Here is a 22,909-nt window from a genome sequence, read left to right on the forward strand (position 1 = left end):
TTGATGCTCTCCTGCAGATAGAGAAAATGTTCATCTCCCTTGCATCCTCTAACCCTGGTTTCTGTGCACGGTTTCCACAGCATGGGTTAGCCTCAGCGTGAGGTACTAAGTACATTTTGTGTTCTATGGATTTCACTCAATTATTTGAAATTGTAAGAGTCCCACATACTTCTCCCTCCCTTCCTCCCTACTGAATGTATCCGAGAAAAACACATACAGACACACACACACACAACACCCTCCCCAATAACTGTGCTCTTACATCATTTACTTATGATGGTGCTGGGGTGTCATTGCTTTTTAATGAGAACATATGGCAATAATTGGCACTTAGAAAATATTATGCTTTGAAGCTGCAGATAGAGCAACAGGAAGCATCACTTCCAAAAATACCATTCTTCTCCTTCTCTTCTCTTGTTTTATAAATGATGACTTTTACATAAATTTCATCCCAAATGGTAATTCTGGCTGCTATGTATTCCTAATTAGTGAATAAGTACTTTTGAGTTAATTTTAGCTTTTAATTTATTAATCATCTTCTTGTTGTTTGCCACTTATGTTAAGGATGTGCTTTCACTTCCAATAAAAATCCTGTCAAATTGTAGTACGATTCATGTGAAACAAGCTAATAAATCACGGACCTTACTCAGCTCTGAATTGCATTGTGATCAAGAAATGACCTATCCACACTTCTCTTACATAGCTTCAGAAGAATTGATGCAACCCTACTTTTAATTGGCCCCCAACTCCTTCCCATGTATGATGCAGAGCGGGAGCAAAGAGGAACTGAAATTTGAGTTTTGTTTGATTACATCTTTCATGATCCCTGATCAATTGCCACACTGGCTGAACTTGAAAAAGCCATAGTGATCATTTCTCTAGGTCAATAGAGGCTGCCAAGCAATTTGTGGGCTCCAAATTTTGCACCCTTAAAAATCCTTCTGACTTCCCATTTTGAGGCAGAAAGAATAGGACCTGAAATAGGTGCATGATTTGCCTTGTAACCCAAATGTTGCTAGTTCAAAAGCCTTCCAGGAACATAGAGAGTCAATTTGGTGTAGTGGTTAAGGTGCTGGATTAGAAACTGAGACACTACCAGCTGGGTGACTTCCCAAAAGTCTGCCCGTTGTTCACCCCTGCTCTAGGTAATTCCTGTGTTCATTTGTTTGTGAGACATTTAAATAAATGTCATAAGAAGAGTTGAGAAACTGGCTAAAAAGTACACTAAAATTTTTGCTTTTATTCCATAAAAGATAAACTAAAAATGAAATGGTTTTGGTTTTAGTCCATGAAAAGGTAGGCAAGCCTTTTTGTCCTGGGCTTGACAGTGTTGGGAGAAACAATCTGATACATCCGAAGGCATTATGTTGAAGATGACTGGTGATGGCATAATCAAATTTATTAATTGAAAGAGCTACAAGATTTGTTGCTGGTTTTGCTACAGGAAGTCAACCTGGCCTCCTACCGGGACAAAAAGGGGTAATACTCTAGAAAAATGGGACCATTTATTAGAATTGTATGTCATGTTTGGATACATAATTGTAGCTCTTCCTGATGCAATGATGTTAGATTGATGAGTTTTTCTCTGGCTGACAGTGAATTTGGCCAAGAAGCTATTTTGTAAGTGCCATCTGAAAGATATTTATCTGGAAATAAATTCCACTGAACATAGCCGGACCTCTTGCTCAGTAAGCATGACTCTTGTGAAGGTAAGCTGAAGCTAGGTTGCTCTGGGTAAGGTTTATCCCTAGTCTGTTCTCCACCATTTAAATTACACAGATTTTCTAATATATATATCTGGAGAAGATGCTGTACTCAGTGAGATGGTGGTGGTGTTATTACTTCAAGAAAGATGTATGAAAGGTGTATGAATACACACTCTGCCAACACAACTGTATTTATATTGGCACACAACATAAATTTCCGTCTTTTCTCAATCAATAATCTGTACAATTACGGTATCTTGAGACATGACAATTTGAAATTAATTAAGCTTCTATTAATGTTATGTGGATGTTATGTAGCATTTAATTATACATTTTTTATATATCTGGCAGTTAGTACATTCTTATTACAGTGACTGTAGCTATTACAATGTGGTCTGTGTCAATGCTGTTGAGGTGGTGGTGACTTATAAAGCTGATACTCATCTCAGAATGCCTCTTGCTAAGGTTGTCAGAGAGAAAAAACAGACTTAGGAGTGTTTCTTCCACTCAAGTTTTAATAGTTGGGACTTTTCTGCTTTGAAAGTAATTGGTGCCATCATTATATATTTTGTATATAGCTGTAATTAGGATAAGAGTCTTTCATTCAAGTTACAAAGATGACAGTGGATTGGAATGTAGGTTCTCCATATCTAAAATCAGCACTTAGTGGCAGAAGATGGATTCTCTCTAAATTATGAACCGTTAAACATGATTCATTTTAGTGGAATGGATGCAGGTGGAAATGCACATTAAGGCTTCATTTTTATCTAAATAACATAGCGGCTGCTTTGATATTCTTGCTTCGTTTGCCTTTTCATGTTTGAAGGGAAGCAGTTATGTGGGTGTCCTGGCTGATATGGTTGTTTAACAAGCCAACTTTGCTAAAGGGTACCCTAAAATGGTTTGCAAAAGTTGAATATTTTGGAAAAGAAGTATAATATTTATGTGGCTTAATTTCCACAGCCTTTATGCTAGCCTTTGAAGGGTTAATGGGTATTTGTTGGGTGTCAGCCTCATGTGCAATCTTTTAAAATCATTTTTATTTAATTGGGCTTCTACGAATGACTGTTAAATTACAGGCATAGTCTAGGATTCTGTATTTAATGTGCTTGCTCCCTTAGCCAACACTGAATGATCTCATAATGATCTCAGAAACTAAATAGGATTGGATCCAGTTAGGAACTGAATGGAAAATCACAAGGAAATCCTAGGGCCGTGGGCTATATTAGGACATTTTTTAAAAAATCCAGAAGAAGGCAATGTCAACTGATGTCCGTGCTGTTGCTAGGAAAACTACATGGGCATGTCAAACTTGATCAAACAAGACTTCTGAGGAGGAGGAGAAAGGCAATGAACACTGTTAAATTACTCAATTTTCCGAAGATAAACATTGTTCTTGTTTTATCATTCAAGCAGTGAGGAAGGGAGGCTGAGAAGACTTCACTGAATGTATTGTTCTCATTTAGCAGTAGGGTGAAGGAATGTACTTCAATCCATTTGTATACCAGCTCCAGACTTCCTAAGTAAGGATCACCATGCAGAAGGTTCTCCTGTTTGCTTGGATAAACTAGATAACCTGAACATAATTTAAGATTGAATGTGCTTTTGAGGCATTGCAGCCCAAATGGTGCAGGTTCCCAAAGAGATTACATGGGCAAATCTAATTCTAAACTTTCCTTACTACTATTAATTTCAGGAAAATTCATTCCTTATGATGCTTTCTAACTGCAGTGGTGCTGGCAGATGAAAGTGGTCAAGGCTGGCTGACAGCCTCTTCATTAACTTTCTGGCAAAATATACAATACAGTCATAATCTTGGTTAGCTGCTGTGGGAGAAAGTACATGTCTGTTTCACAATACTACTGCATTGAGACAATCTCTTAATAAAAGCAGCTGTTCAAATAGCCGAGTGTTCAAAAAATGTGTTTTGTAATGGATGTTTTTCTTGGCAACAGCATGCTATCTCACTTGGGCTGCCATCCATCCCATTCTCCTGCTGATTGTCACATGGCAAAATCAGCAATTTTATGTTCCCTCTTATGTTACCTAAAGGGAAGTATTCTGTATAATCTGCAGTGAAGAGTAAAAGACAGGCAGATGTGTGAAGAGATACATGTATTTGTGATTTTAACTATGACATAGTAACCAATGAGAGAAGCACAACTCAGAGGCAGAGCTGAAGATGTGGGAGGGCAGCACATCACTCTGGGGAGTTAAAACTAAACATCGCTTCGTCCCCACTCCCCAGAGAGAAAAGGGCAAAGGGAAAGGGCAAACTGTGCAAGTAGTTCCATCACCCAGTGGAAATTATAACGAACTTTGGAATGAAAGCCAGGAAAGAAGGTTCTTGAAAGGGATGAAATGACAGAAAAGAAGAAGAGTCATCTTCTGTGAGTGAGATGGAAGGAAGGAAGGAAGGAAGGAAGGAAGGAAGGAAGGAAGGAAGGAAGGAAGGAATCTGTGAGCATGACCAAAAAAAAAAGGAGAAAAATGTGAATGAGATATAAAGGAATGGGGAAAAAAACCAGGCTTTAATGGAGGAAATACATGAACGCCAAGAATGCTTTTAAAAATCCATTACCTGGAGCATTAAAAAGAATTCTAGACAATTATAGAAATAATTAAGGAGAAGACTGCAGGAAATTCCATACAAAGGCATAAGAGTAGATGGCAGTAAAGCAAGGGGAGGAAATTTTAAGTATTGAAGCGATGCTAAAAGTGAGGTTTTGAGAGAATGTGCACCCGTATGTAATATTTATAGGATCTTTTTAAGGCTTTAAAATTCAAGAATCTGGAGGTGCTCCAGCCCATCTTTTACTGGTCATCTTTCTTGTGAATAAGCAGCAAAGAAAGATTCTAGTAGGATTTACATTTCTAGTGTGTATTCCAGAGAGTTTGCTCCAGCTTGCATCTTTATGGGTTCATTAAGTAAATGTGCTATTCAAAAATAATGTGCATCACTTGGTTGTGATGAGGTGTGGGTGGGAAACCAGTTGTGCCTGAAACCTATTTTCTGGGACCACATCTGGGCGGTATGGAGCAGTCAGCCTTGGATGGGATGAGCAGGGGGTTGATGTCTTGCGTGTGGGGAGACGTGCAACTTGACATATCCTCAGCCAACCCGGATTGCAAAGATTCACAATGGTTTGTCAGATCATAGCTCATGCTTTCAGTGAATTAAGTGCCATAGCTTTGCAGCAAGGGAGAAACAACACAATGTCTGGTTCAAGCCTTCCCTTCAGCTGTGAGCTTGTGATCCTCCTGTCTAGCCAAGGGTTCTCTGAAATCCCCATTTCTAGATATCCCAAAAATCTTGGCAGTTTGGGAGCTGAGGCGTTGGCCAAGACGGATATGTCATGTTCTTTATTTGATGTATTTGTTTTTTTACTATATATGTCCCCTACCCCACTGATATAATGAAGCATTACGCAGATATGTCATAAATGTTGTAATTCCTGCAGTGGATTACTGGTGGCAGGGGGGCAAGAGGCCTTTCAGAAGAGTTTTAGGCCAAACTGCTTATTATGTTAAATGTTTCTTTACATGTAACTGGATTAAAATATATATATAATGAATTGCATGGAACAGACACAGGAGGAAAAACTGAACTACTTCCTCTCTTACTGGAGTATTGTAATGGTATGTGGGAATGACCTTGGGAGACAGGGCAAAGAGACACAGCCAAGGGAACAGTCAGATAAAAGGCAACTTAGGCCCCAGCAGGAATGTGGGAGAGACAAGAGACTCAGAAGAGACCCTCCCTAGGTTCTTGGGCTGTAAAGGGGACAGGAGGAAATATATACTTTCAGACTTGCAAGATTCTGTTAAGGTAACCTAACAATCAAGTAGAATTAGCTCATCTGGCTGTGTTTCCTGTCTGGTCTACCTTGCAAGGCTGACAAGTATCGAGGCAAATCCCTCTTCTGAAGCTAGTATTTACTTTGAAGTTAAATCCCTAATGGCTTTGTTCAGGTTTTTACACATTTTGTTCTACAATGAAGAATGTCCAGGTTTGACAAGATAAAGTCTCCAGGAGCAGAGGAACAATGTAAACAACCCAAAACATTTTGCAGTACAGCGACTAGCAATTCCACCCTGAAGTCGTGTTGTGTCGTGTACTCAGAGCCAACTAAGGAATTTGTCATGTGAGACAGGAGATCCCACAAACCCTTTTCTATCTCCCTTGCAGTCAAAAAAAGTAATGATTAAATTAAGTAACTAACAATTTGCTACCATGACATAATATTTATAGTTCACTGCCTGAGGCACCTGCCTTGGGATACCTCCACACGTAGTCTTTGCACCTCCACATTCAACTCCATACCACGGCAATCGCAGACTGTCATCTGTCTCCAGCAGCTGAGCTCATGGATTTTCAGGTCCCCTGCAGGGCCCTGTGGTGCATGTAAAATCACATTCAAAACAGTTTCTCCTTAGAAACACTGAAATTTGGAAGAACTTAAGGACAGGACATTTTCCCCGTAGCCAGAACTTTGGCTTCAGCTGATTTTCAGCTCTGGGCTCATGCTAGCCTCTCCCCTTGCTTGGAGAGCTTCAGCCACCATGATTGGCAGGTAAAGAAAAATATCTTTGTGGCTTTGCAGTTGCCTCTTCTAGCCACCGTTCAGATTTTTTTTGGGGGGGAGGGAGGTAGAATCACAAACGAACGCAACAATAACATAAATATGGATGGCGGTAGGTAACTGATTGAATATTATTCTCTGTAGTCTCCTATTGGTCATTTGAAGGGAGTAACAATAGGGTGTCTCTCAATTTCCAAGTCAAAGGCATTGCACTAGTTAGCGTCAATCTGCTTTGAGGAATTGGCAGTAGTGGCTGGGTGTGTAGGGCTGGCCCATCCTTTCTTGCAGATGTTTTCTCCTACCTCCAGATGTTTCTGCTACTCTTGTTGGTGCTGGAATATAGAACATTACAGACCGCAGATTAAAATAAAGCATTACTATCCTCTGCCATTATTTGTAAGGAAAATTATCCTTAAGGCAGTATATGAAAGATCCAATATTTTTTACTCCATGCATGGCAAAATGGCTGATTTAACGTGTTCCTCTTTCTGCACACGTCCAGCAGAAGTAACTCAGCAGTTTGCATTAAATTGAAGAAAAATCTTAAGTTTTAAGATTAAGAGAAGGTGTATATGTATATATACATATGTTGAAGGTGGTAGTTTGAAGACTACTTGATTGATGTTTGTCTAGCCTTTAGAGATCATTTGCAGCTGAAATACACTTATTGGAGTGACAACTTAGCACATTTTTATACAGATTAATGTACTTCAGTTGCAGGTTTCACATTTCATAGAACTAGTGTGCTAAGTTTGTACTGATTTAATTTTAATCATGTCCGTAAAGTGCTGCATTTTTAAAAATTTTATATTTGAATGCATTAATTTGCAGTGCTAAGCACTTTAGAAATGTACCATACACATGTCTGACCTTAACTTGAGAGTGTATTTAGCTCTCAAGCTTTATTACTAGCCTTACCTCAGAGAATTTAAAAAAAAAAAACCTGTTGGGAAGAAACATCTAGTCATAATTATTCATTGACATCAACTCTTGGGATAGAACTCTGTATGACATTAAATCAACCTTCCACAGCTTGGTGCTTTCCAGTGGCGTTGATGCTGGCTGGAGCCTCGGAGATCTAAAGTTCAACACTGGAACTGGGGAAGCAAATGATATTGAACTCTGTAAAGCAAGGAACCCCCTCAAGTCTTGCTATACTGCCTCATTGTGGCAGTGTGTGTTTGTGTGTGTGTACCGGGTAAGGATGAACAAAGAGTTCCAGGAAGGTGTGCCAAGAGAATATACTCCCAGCAGGGTCACCCACGTTGTGAAGGTCATCCCAGCTGCCCACCTTAGCAAGCAGGCATTTACATCAGGCAGCAAGCATACTGTGGGTGGATGATCACTTTAGTGACAGTGGCAATGGCCTCAGTTTATACTGTACATGAGAAGGCAATGGAAAACCATTCCTGTATGTTATCAAGAAAACAACAAGGATAGACAATATAAACAATATAATGCTGAAGGATGAGCCCCTGAACATGCTACTGAGGAAGAGCTGGAGATCTTTCAGAATGCTAATGATGATTATGATGTAGCTCAGTTAAGGTCTTTGGGACATCTAGTTGCTGATGTTGCCATTCAGAAAAAGAAATCTGAAGCTGCAAAGACAGAATTACAGCGGGAATATGAAATGTAAGAAGCATGAACATGAGAAAGCTCAACTCAGTGATAGATGAAATGAATCAATTATGCATTGACATCTTAGGCATCAGCAAAGTCAAATAGGCTGGAATTTGACACTTTCAGTCAGAAGATCATACTGCTTACTGCTCAAGACAAAAAAAAAGCAAAGAAGAAATAATTGCTTTCATAATCAGGAATGATATAGCAGACAGTACTTGGGTACTATGCAGTTAATGATCAAATAATATCTATGAACAACTTCATGGACAGCCTTTAATATGACTGTTTCCCACGTTTATGCTCCAATCACTGATGCAGAAGAAGAGGAGGTTGATGATTTTTATGGTCAAGTTCAATCAGAAATAAACAGAAAGACAAACAAGAAATGCTGCTTGTGGTTGGAATGCCTAAGTTGGAAATACTAAGGAGGAAAATATAGTTAGACTGTATGGTGTAGGAAACCAAAATGAAGCACGAGAACAACTTATCAGGGTTTTTTTTCCCCATTACTAACACAGTCTTCAAACAACTAAGTGATGCCTGTATACATGGACATCACCAGATAGAGTACAAGGAATCAAATGTTATATTATTGGGACAAGGAAGTGGAAGAACTCAATTATAACAGCAAAAACATGACCCAAAGCTGACTGTGGAACAGATCACAGACTTCTCATGCACAAGTTCAGAGTCAAATGACCTTCAGCATATATATCTCCCATTGTCAAGGCAAACGTCAGGCATCACTTTGAAGTTCTGAACTTCATTGATAGGAACCAGAGGAACTGTAGAATGAAATCAGATAAGTTGTTAAGGAAGAATGTGAACAGAGACTGCCAACGACCAAGAAACAGAAGAAAGCAAACTGGATGTCAGAACAAATAATGGAAGAAGAAAAGAGAAGCCATAATCAAGAAAGACAAAGATTTCTGGAAGGAACAACAAAAAAATTCGGAGAGCTGTTACAAGAGACAAGTAGCAGTATTACAACAATTTATAAAGACATCAAGGAAGACATGAGAGGGGCCGGCTCATGCTTTGTACCTGGTGGCATTTATCACTTTCATCTCTTAACCAACAGTGAAAGTGAGAAAACACGACTACCAAGGAAAGTCTTGTGGATGGGAGCTTTTCTAAAGCAATCCAAAAGGCCCTGCAGGGAATTGTGAGAATTCTAGCAATTTAGAGGAACTGATGATGTCATTGTGCAAGACTGAGGGCAACAGCGCTAGAGCCAGGACAAAAAGTTGTCGGAGTTTAAGGTGGCTGGGTGATTTCTGGCAGCGAGAGAGAAACCCAGCTGCTTCTGTGGAAACCATATTAATATGTGTAACTGTTTAATTGTTGGAGTGATTTTGAAATGGCATTTCCACAAAAGACTGTCTTTACTTCTGATGAAATTAAAAAAAGGTAGGGATGCCCTTGAGCTGAGCTTGACTCCTGGTAACTGCATCTGTGCAGTTTTCTTGATATTAATTTTATTCTTAGGCCGTTGTGAACGTTACCTGTCCCTAAAGAGCATAATAAATATCAGGAATAATACTGGTGTTTTTCTTTTGGTAGGAGAAGGGTGATTTAAAAACATTTCAGTGTATTTTATCTGATGTATAAAAACCACATAACCACTGCTTGTTCTTTTTTAAAAAAATGTTGTGAACTAATCAATCCATGGAAGAAATGTGGCTTGAAATGCCAAAAAATTATTATAATTTAAGCAAAATGAAATGTTTAACTGCATTTCAGACTGATACTTTAAATATCAAAAGACCAATATTTTCAAAATTGGTGTATTTAGTTAAGCCACTTTGACAGTTGGAATAATCAGAAACATGAGATATACAATCATTAATCAATAATTAAATACATAAAGTTAAAATGAACGGCATCAAAAATGTTTTGGGTGACAACTCCATGAACTCTGAACACTGGCCATCCAACATCTGGAGGACCTCAGCTTTTCTATTCTCATTTGAAAGCTATGGATGAAACATTTTGAAGAAAAATATGAGGGATTGACTCAAATCAAGATGAACACAGAAGGAAATTTGTTTCCTCAGCTGTGTTGAGACTAACAGAGGCTAAGTTTATAATGATAATTCTGACTACCGAGTCAGAATTAAGAGGGTGTTGAACTCTCAGGGATTCCAATCAGAAATAAATAATGTGCACATAATAACAGGTTTCTCAGGGTTTTTGTTCTCTGCTTTTTTTTCAAGTGCTAGGAAATATTTCTGGTTTTAAGGTTGTCTTTCAATGTAGCTGAGGACCAAAATACATGGCCTTCCATATGCCAAGCCTATATAATCTAAAGAGCATCAATAGTATGCTCATCAGGTAATTATTTGGATTATTAAGAATAAAAGAGGAACTGAGCCCTCCTCCCCTGCTTTGGTCTTGGGGAAATGCTCTGATCTGAACCTATATTTATTTTGAAGAGGAGGGAAAGGAATCAGAAAGAGGCTGAATCTTTGACTAACCAAGATTATAGCTTAATTTCTAAGCTCCAGGACAGAGAGTCAGGTGTGGGTTGGATCTAGATTAATACTAGTTTTAGGATGAGGCATTAGGCTTAACTACTGAAATCATTGGTTCAAATCTCTGCTGAATTAGGTTCCTCTTTGCATCAGGGCTGGATCATATTGAGATAGATTGCAAAATGGGAAACAGTGAAGGAAATCCATAGGCAACAAGAAAGGATGACCAGAATCCATGATAGATGATGAAGTCACAGGACATTGAGTGCTATCTGATGGTAACCCACTGTAATGGGAAGAAGGAAGGATCTTGAGGGACAGGAGGCAGAACAGCTACCAAGACAACAATCACATAAAAGAAACCTGAGTCCAGGGCAGAAATGTAGCCTGAGAAAACGTCTCAGACAAGACCTTCTCTAGTTCTCACAAAGATAAAGGGAGGGAGGGGCTTGCATTCAGACTTGCAAGATTCTGTTACTATTACCTTATAATAAAAGTAGTATTAGCTTGCTTGACTTTGGTTTCCTCATCTGGTCTGCCTTGAGGAACTGACATCCATACACTCACTAACTCTTGTATCTGGATAGAGTGGTGATGGTAGCCCCTGCTTCTGCCTCTTGCTCTTCCTGCTTGACAGAATGGCTCATCACTGTTTTTCCTGACATCACTTAAGGTGCCAGTTTCAGACCAGGATGAGGTCATCTTACAATGGGTTGATGAATCGGATTTCAATGTATCCTTTTATTTACCTTGCAAATGTTATGGAGCTATGAACGGTAAAGCATATTACATATTGAAAAAGGCAATAGAATGTTTCAGTATAGAAAATGAATTATTAGTGTTATGATAATCACAAAGGATTAATAACTTATACCATGTTTGTCAAAGGATGGCACATAAATGGATTGCATAGTACTGTGATTGGGAAATAGCCAGTATACAATGTACATTTTATCTCTCTGCAAGCAACTTGGTGTAAGCAGTTAGTAGCCACTCTAAGGAAATGGTATGGAGAGAAAACCAGGATTCCCCAGCAATAGCACAAGATGCTTTCTTATGATGGTCAGATCGCTGTTTCACCCCCTGCAATAAGTTTGACAATGACTGGGAGTATCCAGAATCTCAGGCAGGAACTTTCCAACTTACCAGGGAATGAAACTTGGACATGTTGCTTGCAGAACCAGTTCTCTACTACTGAAATAAAGACCCTTTGCTATATTAGCTGTGGAATGAAGCTAAAAGTCATTCATAGGTTGAAAGAAGATAACACAGATTAGATTTAGGCAATCTTTTGCAGACTGGGGAGAACATTTGGATTTTTAAGGGATGTTCTGGACGCTCTCATAAAACACGTTGTTGTTGTTGTGGGGAGAATAGGAGGAGGAAGGAGTATTAAGTATGTTTGCTGCCTTGAGTTATTTATCAAAATAACAAAGGTGGGATAAAAAAAAAAATCTAAAAAAAATTACCAGAAAACAAATGGGGGCAGGAGGAATTACTGTTACCCTACAGCTCTTTTGAATCCTCACTACAATCTTTTCCTTTTTGGTGGGAGGGGGGAGAGGTGGGCCCATTTTCAAACAAGACACAGAGCCGCAGCCACTCCCCATTTTTAATTTCTAGGGATGTGTATGTGGCCCATGTGGGCATTCATGTAAATAAAGTTTATGTCAGCTTTGCCCTTTTTTTAAAAAAAAAGGTAAAAAATATTCATGCAGAGCAGGGGGGAGTCTGGTGGGTACCAAATTACTCATTCCAGAAATACTGATGGGGATCCATGTTGCCCATAGCATAATTTAGCATTCTCTGTGGAGCACTCAGTTCCTTCTTCATTTGTATTTGGGGAACATCAGGCTGAAAGATAGAATCCCCATTAGGCAGTTTGTAATATGTAATCTGATCATTTAGAAATTGTGTGTCTAAAGAAGCGTGCTCATAGGGAACACAGATGTCTGTGTGGGCGTGAGAGAGAGAGAGAGAGAGAGAGATTTGTCAATTGATCTAATTATGATTTGTTCCAGTTTACCACATGGGGCATAAATGGTTCTGGTCCACAAACTGATAACGAACATGGACTAACTCTTGGTGTTTGTTTTTATCTTTCTAGGTACCTTGGCATAACTAGACCCCTCACCTATCCTGTAAGACAAAACGGGAAGTGTATGGCTAAAATGATCCTTTGTGTGTGGCTGCTGTCTGCTTCTATTACTTTGCCCCCGCTGTTTGGGTGGGCTCAGAATATTAACGACGACAAAGTCTGTTTAATCAGCCAAGACTTTGGCTACACAATTTATTCTACTGCCGTTGCGTTTTACATCCCCATGTCGGTGATGCTGTTCATGTACTATCAGATCTACAAAGCTGCCAAGAAAAGTGCAGCCAAGCACAAATTTGCTGGTTTCCCACGACCTGACGAGCGTGAAGGGATGGTTTCGGCGAACGGCGTAGTGAAACTGCACAAGGAATCTGAAGAGTGCACCAATTTTTCGCGTCTCCTTAAGCACGAACGGAAGAACATTTCTATTTTCAAAAGGGAGCAAAAAGCAGCCACTACCCTTGGAATAATTGTAGGGGCCTTTACTGTATGCTGGCTGCCATTTTTCATACTTTCTACTGCTAGACCCTTCATCTGTGGGACCTCTTGTAGTTGCATCCCTTTGTGGGTTGAGAGGACATTTCTCTGGTTGGGTTATGCCAACTCTTTGATTAACCCATTTATATATGCCTTCTTCAATCGGGACCTGAGGACCACCTACCGCAATCTGCTGCAATGTAGATATAGGAATATCAACCGTAAACTCTCAGCTGCAGGCATGCATGAGGCCCTGAAGCTTGCCGAAAAACCAGAATTTGTTCTGTAAGGTCATTTCCCTTTTATTACACTTATTTGCAGGTTCCCATAGAGGCTTTCCGTTCCAAATAAAACCAAGTATAGATCAAACAATCTAAACATAGATTGCTAGACCTTTCTTGATTTATGGGACCACTGATTAGTGGAGAAACCAAAAAGGGTCTTATGTTTGGAGAAGTTACTGGGAAGGCTGACAGTAATGAGGGACAACCTGCTTGTCAAAGCAAGTAGGAAAGTAAAAACCTAGGCTACTAGTTACTGCATATCTCTGAGATCCAGATTACTTTGTCTGCTGGTGACAGGGGATACTGTCAGAACAGACACATTAGGGGACGAAACAAGAGCATAACAGGATATTGAATGCTCCCAGGCAATATCCCAATTCAGTTAACCCAAGTGGCCTCAGTGCAGAGAGCCATGGAGATGATCTTGAGGGAAACAGAAGTCATTACCAAAACAAAAAGGGTAGAAGCATTCATTGAGTCCTGGGAAAGGAGATAGTATTAGAAAGAGACTGAGGCTGGCCTCTCCTTGACTCATTGGGGTATCAGAAGGAGGGGAGGAAAAACACAAGGCTTGCAAGATTCTGTTAATATAGTCTATCTCAATAAAGCTTCATTCTGATCTTACTGTGGAGTCAGTTTTCTGGTCTAGACAGCCTCTAATGGCTGACCCTGAAGGGCAGTCCCCGTAGATTAATGGTACTATTATGGAACATCAGTAGATTAGCAAATAGATATTTAAAACCTGAAATTACTGATATGGCCTTTATTTTAAATAGCTGATTGGAAGAGTTTGCCTGGATGAAGGTAGATCTCACCTTTGAACACTTGTAGCACCAAGCAAAACCTGAGGGGTAGACAAACAGAGTTGTAGAGGTTAATCTCTGGAATCAGGTAGTGACATTGCTTGACAGGATCTCTTCTGGGTGCTTTCTTCTGTCAGTAAAACCAACAATGAACCAATGGAACAATGACTAGAGCAACGTTAGTGAAAAACAGAATCAGATTGAACATGGTCTAGAACCCATTTTAAGGTCAGTGCTGTTGCAGTGATTGTAGTGGACACATCATTTTTTCCTGGCACCATGTCTGCACTGAGTTGTCCAACAATGCTCAAAAGCCTATTGAATTCTGGCCGTCAAGAGGAAGACATAAACCACCCAGCAGTCTATTGCAATCAATTCATACAACACTTGGTAGATCCAATTGCTTGTATTCATGCTAAACTGGACTCTTTACAGAGGTGGTAGATGCTTCATTCTTGCTCTTCCTGGCTTATGAAAGTGGCTACAAGACTGGCTGAGTAGTAACGGTATTGATGAATGCTTCTTCACAACTTTGTGTGATTTCCTTCATATTTTAAAGAGATAGCGCCAAGATTTTTGTTACAAGGAAAGAACTCTTTTACACCTCCTCTCATTTTTCATAATTTATGTCCAGTTTCCAAAATTCCACTGTTGGTAGTACTTCCACTTTGGAAGTCCTTGTTCTCTTGTGTTCTCGTGTATGATAAATACTTTGGTAACCTTGCATGAGATTCTTTTATGTCCCTTTTGGAGGAGTAATAGTTTCAGTGATGCTGGGAGGGTCTTGTTCAACGCCAAAGGTGTTGGCCTGTGGCGTTCTTAGGGTTCCAACTTCTTCCCCATTCTGTTTATCATATACATCACTCTGTCTTCAGAATCTTGCAGGCAGACTGTTGATTGGGATTCATCATAATGAGTAGGGCTGCACAGCTTTGGGGATTCAAAAAAGATCTAAAGAAAAGATGCTTTAGAGTTGTGCACTCACATAGCTACTCCTTAAATCAGCTGCAGTGTTTCACAGGATCATGGATTTCCCCTCCATCGCTGTTGCACAATCCAGGAAAAGAAGTGTTTGGTTTCAGGAGTTGCCAATGGTTGGTATGTGTGCACTGGTATATGTTCTGGAGAAACTTTTCCCCTTCAAATCCAAAGCACTGCAGGGCCTTAACATGGAGCATAAGACTTTTTGGTTAAAACAGCTCCACTGACTTGTGCTTTTTTCACTGATGATGATCTATAAAGATCTATATAGATTATGATCTTTGTGACTTGGAAGACCTGAAAGATGTGAGAGTTTAAGGGAAGGCTTAGTTCTGTCACCACTAGAGAAGGTCTTGTAGGAGTGGGAGATTTGGCCTTCATGCTGGCAGCTTTCAGGCCTTGGAAGTCCTTCTTCTCTTGTATCCTCATTCTGCTGACATGCCAGAAAGTTTTCATTCATTCAATATATAAGCTAGTTTGTTGCTGAGTTGGATGGATGCTTTCTTAATAATATGTTTTTAATCCACTTCCTTTTTTGAAAAACCTTTTTATTGTTAGTTGCCTCGAGAGATACTTGTGAGAAAGCCCAAGTAAAAATAAATAAACAATAACTGAGTTACATAATAAAAAAATTGCTTCACTGTATGTCATGGTTAATTAATTCTTTTAATTATTTCCTGCATTTCCAGATTACAAGCAGCCAGAAGATGGTGAACGATCTGTTAAAATAAATCCTTTTTTCTTTTAATACATTTTCTAGGAGTGTTTTAAATTGCCGAAGTCAAGCCTGACGTATATTCTGAAAACAGAAGCACTTCCAGACAAAAATGATGTTTTACAGATGCCAACTTCCAGATGAAACCCTCCATTATTTACATGGGATTATTCTCAAAGAACATGGAGTCCTTAGTGCTCTCTGAACTTGGTTGTTTGCTTGTAGACATTTTTTTTTCAAAGAATTTTATTAAATATTGTAAATGAAAAGAATAAAAGTCAATACAGACTACAAAAAATGCAAAGAGAAAACAATACCCTAATCAAGGAGAAGACCATACCCACCCCCAACACTGGCAGGGCAAGCTACTGTTAATAAACAGGGAGAAAACCCCACACTCACTAGCACTGCTGATGTTACCTAGTCAGGTAATGAAATGTCTGCAAGCAAACGACTAAGCTCAGAGAACACCAAGGACTCCACAGTTCAATGAGCTACATATATTCTCCTCTGTGTTAGTATTCTCAAAGAGTTGGACTAGAATTAATAGCTTTGGAAATTCCCAGGCCTGCAGACTTAACTTCTGATTTAGTAGGAATCACGCCTGCTTCTCATGTACTATAGGTAGTAAATTAAGATGGGATTCATACATCACACTAAGCCATGATTTGTTGACCATAATTTCACCTATAAATTACATGAACATTAGGTTCATGTATTGTGCTGAAGCTCAAAGCACATTAACCCTTAGCACTAATATATAAACAGAAAGAAGATTAAATAAAAAGTAATGAGTCATGGTGCTCCTTAATATGATTTGGAATCACTGAAGGGACAGCACAGGTGATAAAGTTAGCTTTGTGGGTTGAGATCCCAAAAGGCCTTTTGGCAAATGCAAAAACTTTCCTGCTTGCCCAGAGATCCCTCCCCCTTTTTTTTTATTTTGGGTGGTCTGGTCCTCATTTTGTGTAGGACCACCATTGATGTGTCCTCTAGTTGTCCAGTGGCACTGGGGGCTTTGTTTACCATTTTATAGTGGGTGGGGCCTGACTGGGCCTGGCCAATGGTTAAGGAATAAAATCACTGTCTTTTTTGGTGAGAAAAACAGCTTTTGAGACCTGTTTTGATGTTTGTTTCATGTCTCTTTGCTGGTCTTTGTTGGATTATTTTGCGGGAAACTCGATCATTGGGTCAACTCTTACACAATTATTTTTCTAAATGAAGAAAGCTCTTCTTTCTTCCTCATTGGGGCAGGGAAGAAATGAAGCAGAAGTAATGTAAAAGGGAAAAAGGTAAATATCAGGAACAAATTAAGGAGCTGAAAAGCACACATTTATTGAAGAATTTTGATCTCAGAATAATGAGCCCTACCACCCCAATTCACTCCAAAGTAAACCAGCAGTAAAAGGGTGCACAATCTTAAAAACTCAATTTCTTGGCTACCCTTTAAAAATACTTTTTTCTCTCACCTCCTGGTTCAGTCATGCCTGAATCTCACACTCCCAAAAAGAAATCCAGTGTTTGTGAATATTTGCTTTCTCATTGGACAACTTGCCCCATCCCAGAACCTTAGTTTGGGGAAATGTTTCCAAGTGAGCATTGCTGGTATTTACTATGCTCTTAGGATCCACTGCGATAAAATGCTTCATTGGCTTGTTAGGACAATACCATCACAAACTGAAGGCCGTTTCCTCTTTTGGTTTCATGGAGCAGTGGGAATTGGAGGGGCAATCAGCTGAGCAACTGGCAGAATAGAAAGGTTGTGTGCTGACTGGCTAGTCGTCTTCTTACTCTGCGATCAGGTAGCTTAGGCAAAGTAATGATTGGCTGAAGGTGCTCCAGATCAATACTAAATGCATTTGGGGATCTGTAGATGGTGAAGATGAGGTGGGAAAACATGGGTTGAAAATGCATTGGAGAAGGTGTGCAGGAAGAGTTTATAAATCTGCATTTTACTTGTGTGGAGGACTTGTAATAACATCATCTGAACTAGCTGAAAAGAATCAAACTTTGAAAAGCAGGTGCTCACTTGCCTCCATGTTTACTTAAAGTATCATTAAAAATACTTAAAAGGTCACTCAATTTTAGTAGAGTTATAGTGAATGAAACTTTTTTTTTTTTAGCTAGGAGATCATAGAACAGATCTGATATATCAATGGTGTTCTTTATACTGGCAGCATGTGTATGTCATGCTCAACTGTACTTCCTACTGTGGGTGCTTTCTATATTTGTAGACTTCCAGGTTTCACAATTCTCATCAATAGCTATGTTGGCTAGTGAATTTGGGTCATTGAAGTCTGTGCTTCTGAGGGACATCCAGTTTGGAATGGCTGTGTTAAATTATGGTAGTGCAAGAAGAACAAGTAAGAGCTAACTTCAGGCTTATGATCTCTCCTCTATTCACACAACCATGGTTTGTACAAAAACCTTGAAACCATGGTTTAAACAAACCACTTTAGTGTTTCATGTTAACCACAATTTGTAGAAAAATATGTTCTTGTTAAGCCAAAGAAAAAGTATATTTTTCTTATCCTTATTTGTATTATCTTCTGAATATGATTTGTAATACCTTTCCTAAGAGAAAGATGATCATAATGGTGGATAGAGGTGTCGGGCAGAGTGATAATCACAAACACTCCTGTTTGTGCAGAGCGCAGCAAAAACTCCAGGAAAATATTAGCCATGAAAGCAAACACAATGCAATGTCCATTTCTTGTTTCCCAAAGAAATCCAGTCAGAAAATATATACTAACTGGTGTTTATTGATAAAAATGCAAGAATCCATAAAATGCAAATATCATACAAAGTATAAAGAAAAACACATCTTCCCATGTAATGTAGCATCCAAGACTTATTAGCAACACAAGCTTAACAAAATCTCTAGCTACAAACTCTTAGAGAAGAGGTACACTACTTGGTACTTTGTTACAACTACGTAGCTCATAAAACCTACATAGTGGCTAACACTAAAACAACTAACAACTACTCAGAGAGGCTGAACATTTTCCTCCCCTTGTATTATAGCTCTATGCCACCCCCACTGAGTAACTAGCATACACACGCCAATAGGTGGCAGTAAATAGCACAACACACAATAACAGGTGTTTTTCACATGATCTCTGTAGTCAAAATATTATTTGTTATTGTTGTAAAGATAACGGGATGAATCCTTTCCCATGAGAATGAAAATCCTGACAAGAGGTAGGCAACATTTCTTGCATTCTCAATATTTGAAGCTTAAAACAGATAGTTCTGACCATTCCAGAAGTATTTTGATCTTGAAATTAGTTTTTTGGAATTTTAAAATTTTTACAGAGTGCTAATATTGGGTATTTTGATTAACGTTATATTTGCAAACACTGTGCTGGCGTGATTTTGTTGTCTTTGTGCTGGGTATGATTTATTCACAGCAAAACTATACACTATTATGAAAGTGGAACTGCCCGGGTTAATTTTTTACCCTTCTCCTTCTGTAAAGTTTTATTGAATTTGCCTCATGTTCTGACATTCAGAGGTGTCCTGGGAGGGAGGGGATGTAAAAAAAAAAAAAATCAAGATGGCAGTCACAACCATGTGAAGTCCCACTTTTTTTATATGTGCATCAACACACACATAGACAAAGGGTGGGGCTTTGATTGCATGATTGCCATCTTGATTTTATTGACTCCCCCTGCAGAGGCTGGGGGATCAAAATTTCCCAAGTTTAGGTGTGAAACTTTTCATGGAAAAACTTTTCTTTTTGATTGAGCTCTGTGATGTTGCCACAATAAACGAATGCCATACCAGTTTTTTTTTTCTTCTGTGTTTTTCCCCATCATTCTTCTCCAGTTAGATTTTTTTTTTTTTAATTTTTTTAAGTGAATATTCTGGTGAACTTCTCTTTGTGGATGCAGGATTCTTGCAATTTCCTTAATTATGAAGTGTCTGAGAACATCCTGTCTTTTATCTTGATTATCTGATTATCTCTATCCTGATAGAGAGGTTGGCATCCTCTCTAGCTTTCCAATCCCATGGCCTTCATTTCATTTGGAGAAATGGAGGCTGCCAAACTGTGTCTTTCCCCAAAATACGGCATGAGACCTACGTAGTAGTTGTGGTGCTCTGTGTCTGATTACGTGATGGCACATCTAGCAGGCCCTAGGAACATGGGGAAGGAAACAGGGCCATTATAAAAGAGATATTTCAGCCTAGGCAGGAGGCAAGTGTGAGAAAGAGTCTCAGAGTAACTCTGCCTTAATTACGCTAGGTATAAATTGATCTGGAGAATGGCTTTAGCAGGCTTTCAAAATTCTGTTATATGACCCTACTACCAATAAAGATCTGCCCAAAAATCCAATGATTCTTGTTTCCTGAGTTTGCTAGACTCACAGGGCTTGACAGATAGGCAGTTCTATCTGCTATCAGCAGCCAGCAAAACACAGTTACCCTCTGAATGGAGAAATGATGTCATGCTCCACTACTAGCAGCATCTGGAACAAGTCAGGACAGCATCAGCATGTTGACACTTGCATCATGATGTCATGCAGATGACGCAGTTATGCATTTGTGATCTAAGTATGTAATTCACATCATTTGCATCATTATGTCATTTCTTTCCTCTGGCCCCCTCTGTAGAGATCCACGTCACTAGCACCCCTGATCTCATCTGACATGGGAATCTCACTCTGCCTCATGTGAGGTTCACTCACCCTGCACTGACAATACGTAGGAGAGAATCTGCCATTTTTGCTGTGGATAGTGAACAGTAGAACATATATACAGACTGAACGTTTGTGATTTTTTTTTTTTTAACAAAACAGGAGGAACTCTGATTACTCAAGAAGGAAGAGCCACGACTTATGATTGAATGCTGATGGGACAGTCATGTATGAACAAGGGACTGTGAAGCAGTGGAGATTGCTGCAAATCCAGGCGTGGAAGAGAACCTATGAGATGAATGAAATGCTCCAAACCCACTTTGAAAGGGAATGTTGTAAAGGAAGTTTGTGAACTTGGTATATATTATTAAATGTACTTCTGCCAATCCAGTGACATTTTTCTTTTTTCTCCTCCCTACTTTGCTTCCTTTAGCAGGACAAATTCTAGCTGTGCACAGATTAGCCCTATTTTATTTGTTTGATAAAGCGAATTACATTAGCAATAAGTAGTTTGGCCCATGAGAGCAATAGCAGGTGATCAGCTATTCAAGTGTGACTTCTTCAGAAGAACATCCAACTTTGTTCCATCAGTCCTTTGACTTTACAAAGGTCCTTCTGTAAATTGTCCTTGGACCCAGTACTGTCCACTGAGAAGGCGGGGCTGGGGTGGGAGTCAGTTTTGACAAAGGCATCATCACAGTGCAATGGTTTTCTGGGTCTGTTGCGACATCACATGCAAGCCCCAAAGGAGCTTCTAGAAATTGCCACTAGGACCACTTTATAATCTTTCAGTGAGAGGTAGCATAGTAAGTTCTTCTAACAGTGCCGAGATTTCCTTTATATGAAGAGATGGTTGAATTGTATGTCAAGCAAAAGGAATAAATTATGAACAGTGTAAATTACTAAGATTTGTTTCTTTCAAGGAAGGCAGATGGGATAAGAATAGTTCAGTTCCATATTTTTGGTCCGCTCTTTTTTTTCCCTGTTGACTTTCTTTCCAACCTGCTCTTTTTTCTTTTGTCAGGGGACTGTATGGGAATTGTAGTCACACGCTAGATTTATATTGCATAAATCTTCAAGGGTCAAATTTCTAAATGCAAGATAGAAATAAACATTTCGCCATTTTGATAAGGCAGCTTCCCATATTCTTGAGATGATGATGACGACAGCAGCAGCAGCAGCAGCAGCAGCAGCAGCAGCAAAAGCTTATGTCTTTTAATAAACTTTGTCAGTCAGAAAATGCCAGTTTCCAGACTGCTTCTGGAAGGGTCATTGTGAGATCACAAATGATAAAATCTTGTCTAATCTGGATCTGGTGGTTCCAAAAGGGGCCAAGTGACACCAACGTTTTAGAAAATGTAGGGCCATAGTTAATTCACAAAAGAAGATACATTCAGCACATGAAGATGTGCATTTCAATGCAATTGGTTATTCAAGTTATCTTAAGTTCCAGTGGTGTTCATGGGAGGAGGGTCAAAAAAATCAACGTGACTGTCATATTCAAAGCCCCTCCTTTTTAAAATGCATTGTATGTAAAAAAAGGCCAGGGCTTCAGGCAGTTGCAGCCACCCTTTTGACTTCTTTGACCCTCCTCCAATTAGGCAGATACCTTGAAAGTTTTCTCATAGGAAATTTGCTCAAGACTATGTGGCAACAGATAGCTGAAAACACCTTCAGGCAGTAATTGAAAACTAGGAATATGTAAAATATGACTGCTGTTTGATAAAAGGAAAGAGATCTGACCAATCAGCAAATGAAGACCACCAACGAGCAGAGGTTCAATAAATGCCTTATTTATAGGTTGCAAGTATAGAGTTGGAAAATAAATCTGGAAGAGGACACTGAAGTGTATCTTCTGATCATAAAGTGTGCATGGTGGACTGTGTCCAGCTACTTGGACCAGGTGTGTCACAGGCCCAACCTAAGTATTTAGATTCCAGGACAGAAGTGCTACACCTCCATTCTATCCCTAAATGTTGTTCCCTCAAAAGTGTATTTGTGCTCCTGATGTTAAAAGGTTTAACAGTCATTGTTTATTAAACCCTAGGAAACCATTCATGTACATGAGAGTTTGAGACCTCTAAATCTTCAGACTCCCCACCTAATCATATCCTCAGGATGTTTTGTGGGAAGCTAAGAAAGTTAATCTACTTAGTATAAGGTAAAATATGTAAGACAGATCTGCCTTAAAGGCCAGTTGATGCAAAATATCAAAGCATGGGTTCCTTCATTTCCCTCTGCACCAACTTGTCTTTTCTGTAACTCTTGTTACAGTATGTGTTGATGTTGACAATTTTAAATAAAGTTCAATGTTCCAACATAAAACCTTACTGTATTTGTAAATGTCTTAAGAAATGAAAGCGTATTGTTTAAAGGAGAGGCTTTAATGAATTTTGCTGAAATAACTACAATCTGTTTTCGAATGGGAAAAAAGATGCAAAAGATAGTTTTGACCTACTTGAATTTATGGGATTGGGAAGGCGGGGCAGAAAATATTAGTTGAGGTGCACTCTCTGTCTGATGCATAG

At 39.2% G+C, this 22,909-nt stretch overlaps 1 protein-coding gene across 1 annotated transcript in view; it reads left to right on the top strand.

Annotated features, from left to right (window-relative positions):
- HTR7 (5-hydroxytryptamine receptor 7) overlaps positions 1 to 22,655 on the top strand; it is a 62,435-nt gene extending 39,780 nt beyond the window's left edge. The window contains exons 2-3 of the mRNA XM_007425013.3: positions 12,497 to 13,246; positions 20,544 to 22,655. Coding sequence (XP_007425075.2) covers positions 12,497 to 13,246; positions 20,544 to 20,586 — 793 coding nt within the window. The 3' untranslated portion in view covers positions 20,587 to 22,655. The remainder of the gene's footprint in view (positions 1 to 12,496; positions 13,247 to 20,543) is intronic.
- The last annotated feature ends 254 nt before the right edge of the window (positions 22,656 to 22,909 follow it).

This window comes from Python bivittatus, unplaced genomic scaffold (genome assembly GCF_059951505.1).
Source record: "Python bivittatus isolate LINGU-HERP-01145 unplaced genomic scaffold, Pbiv_v1 ctg000780_np1212, whole genome shotgun sequence".
In the NCBI taxonomy this organism is placed as follows: domain Eukaryota; kingdom Metazoa; phylum Chordata; class Lepidosauria; order Squamata; family Pythonidae; genus Python; species Python bivittatus.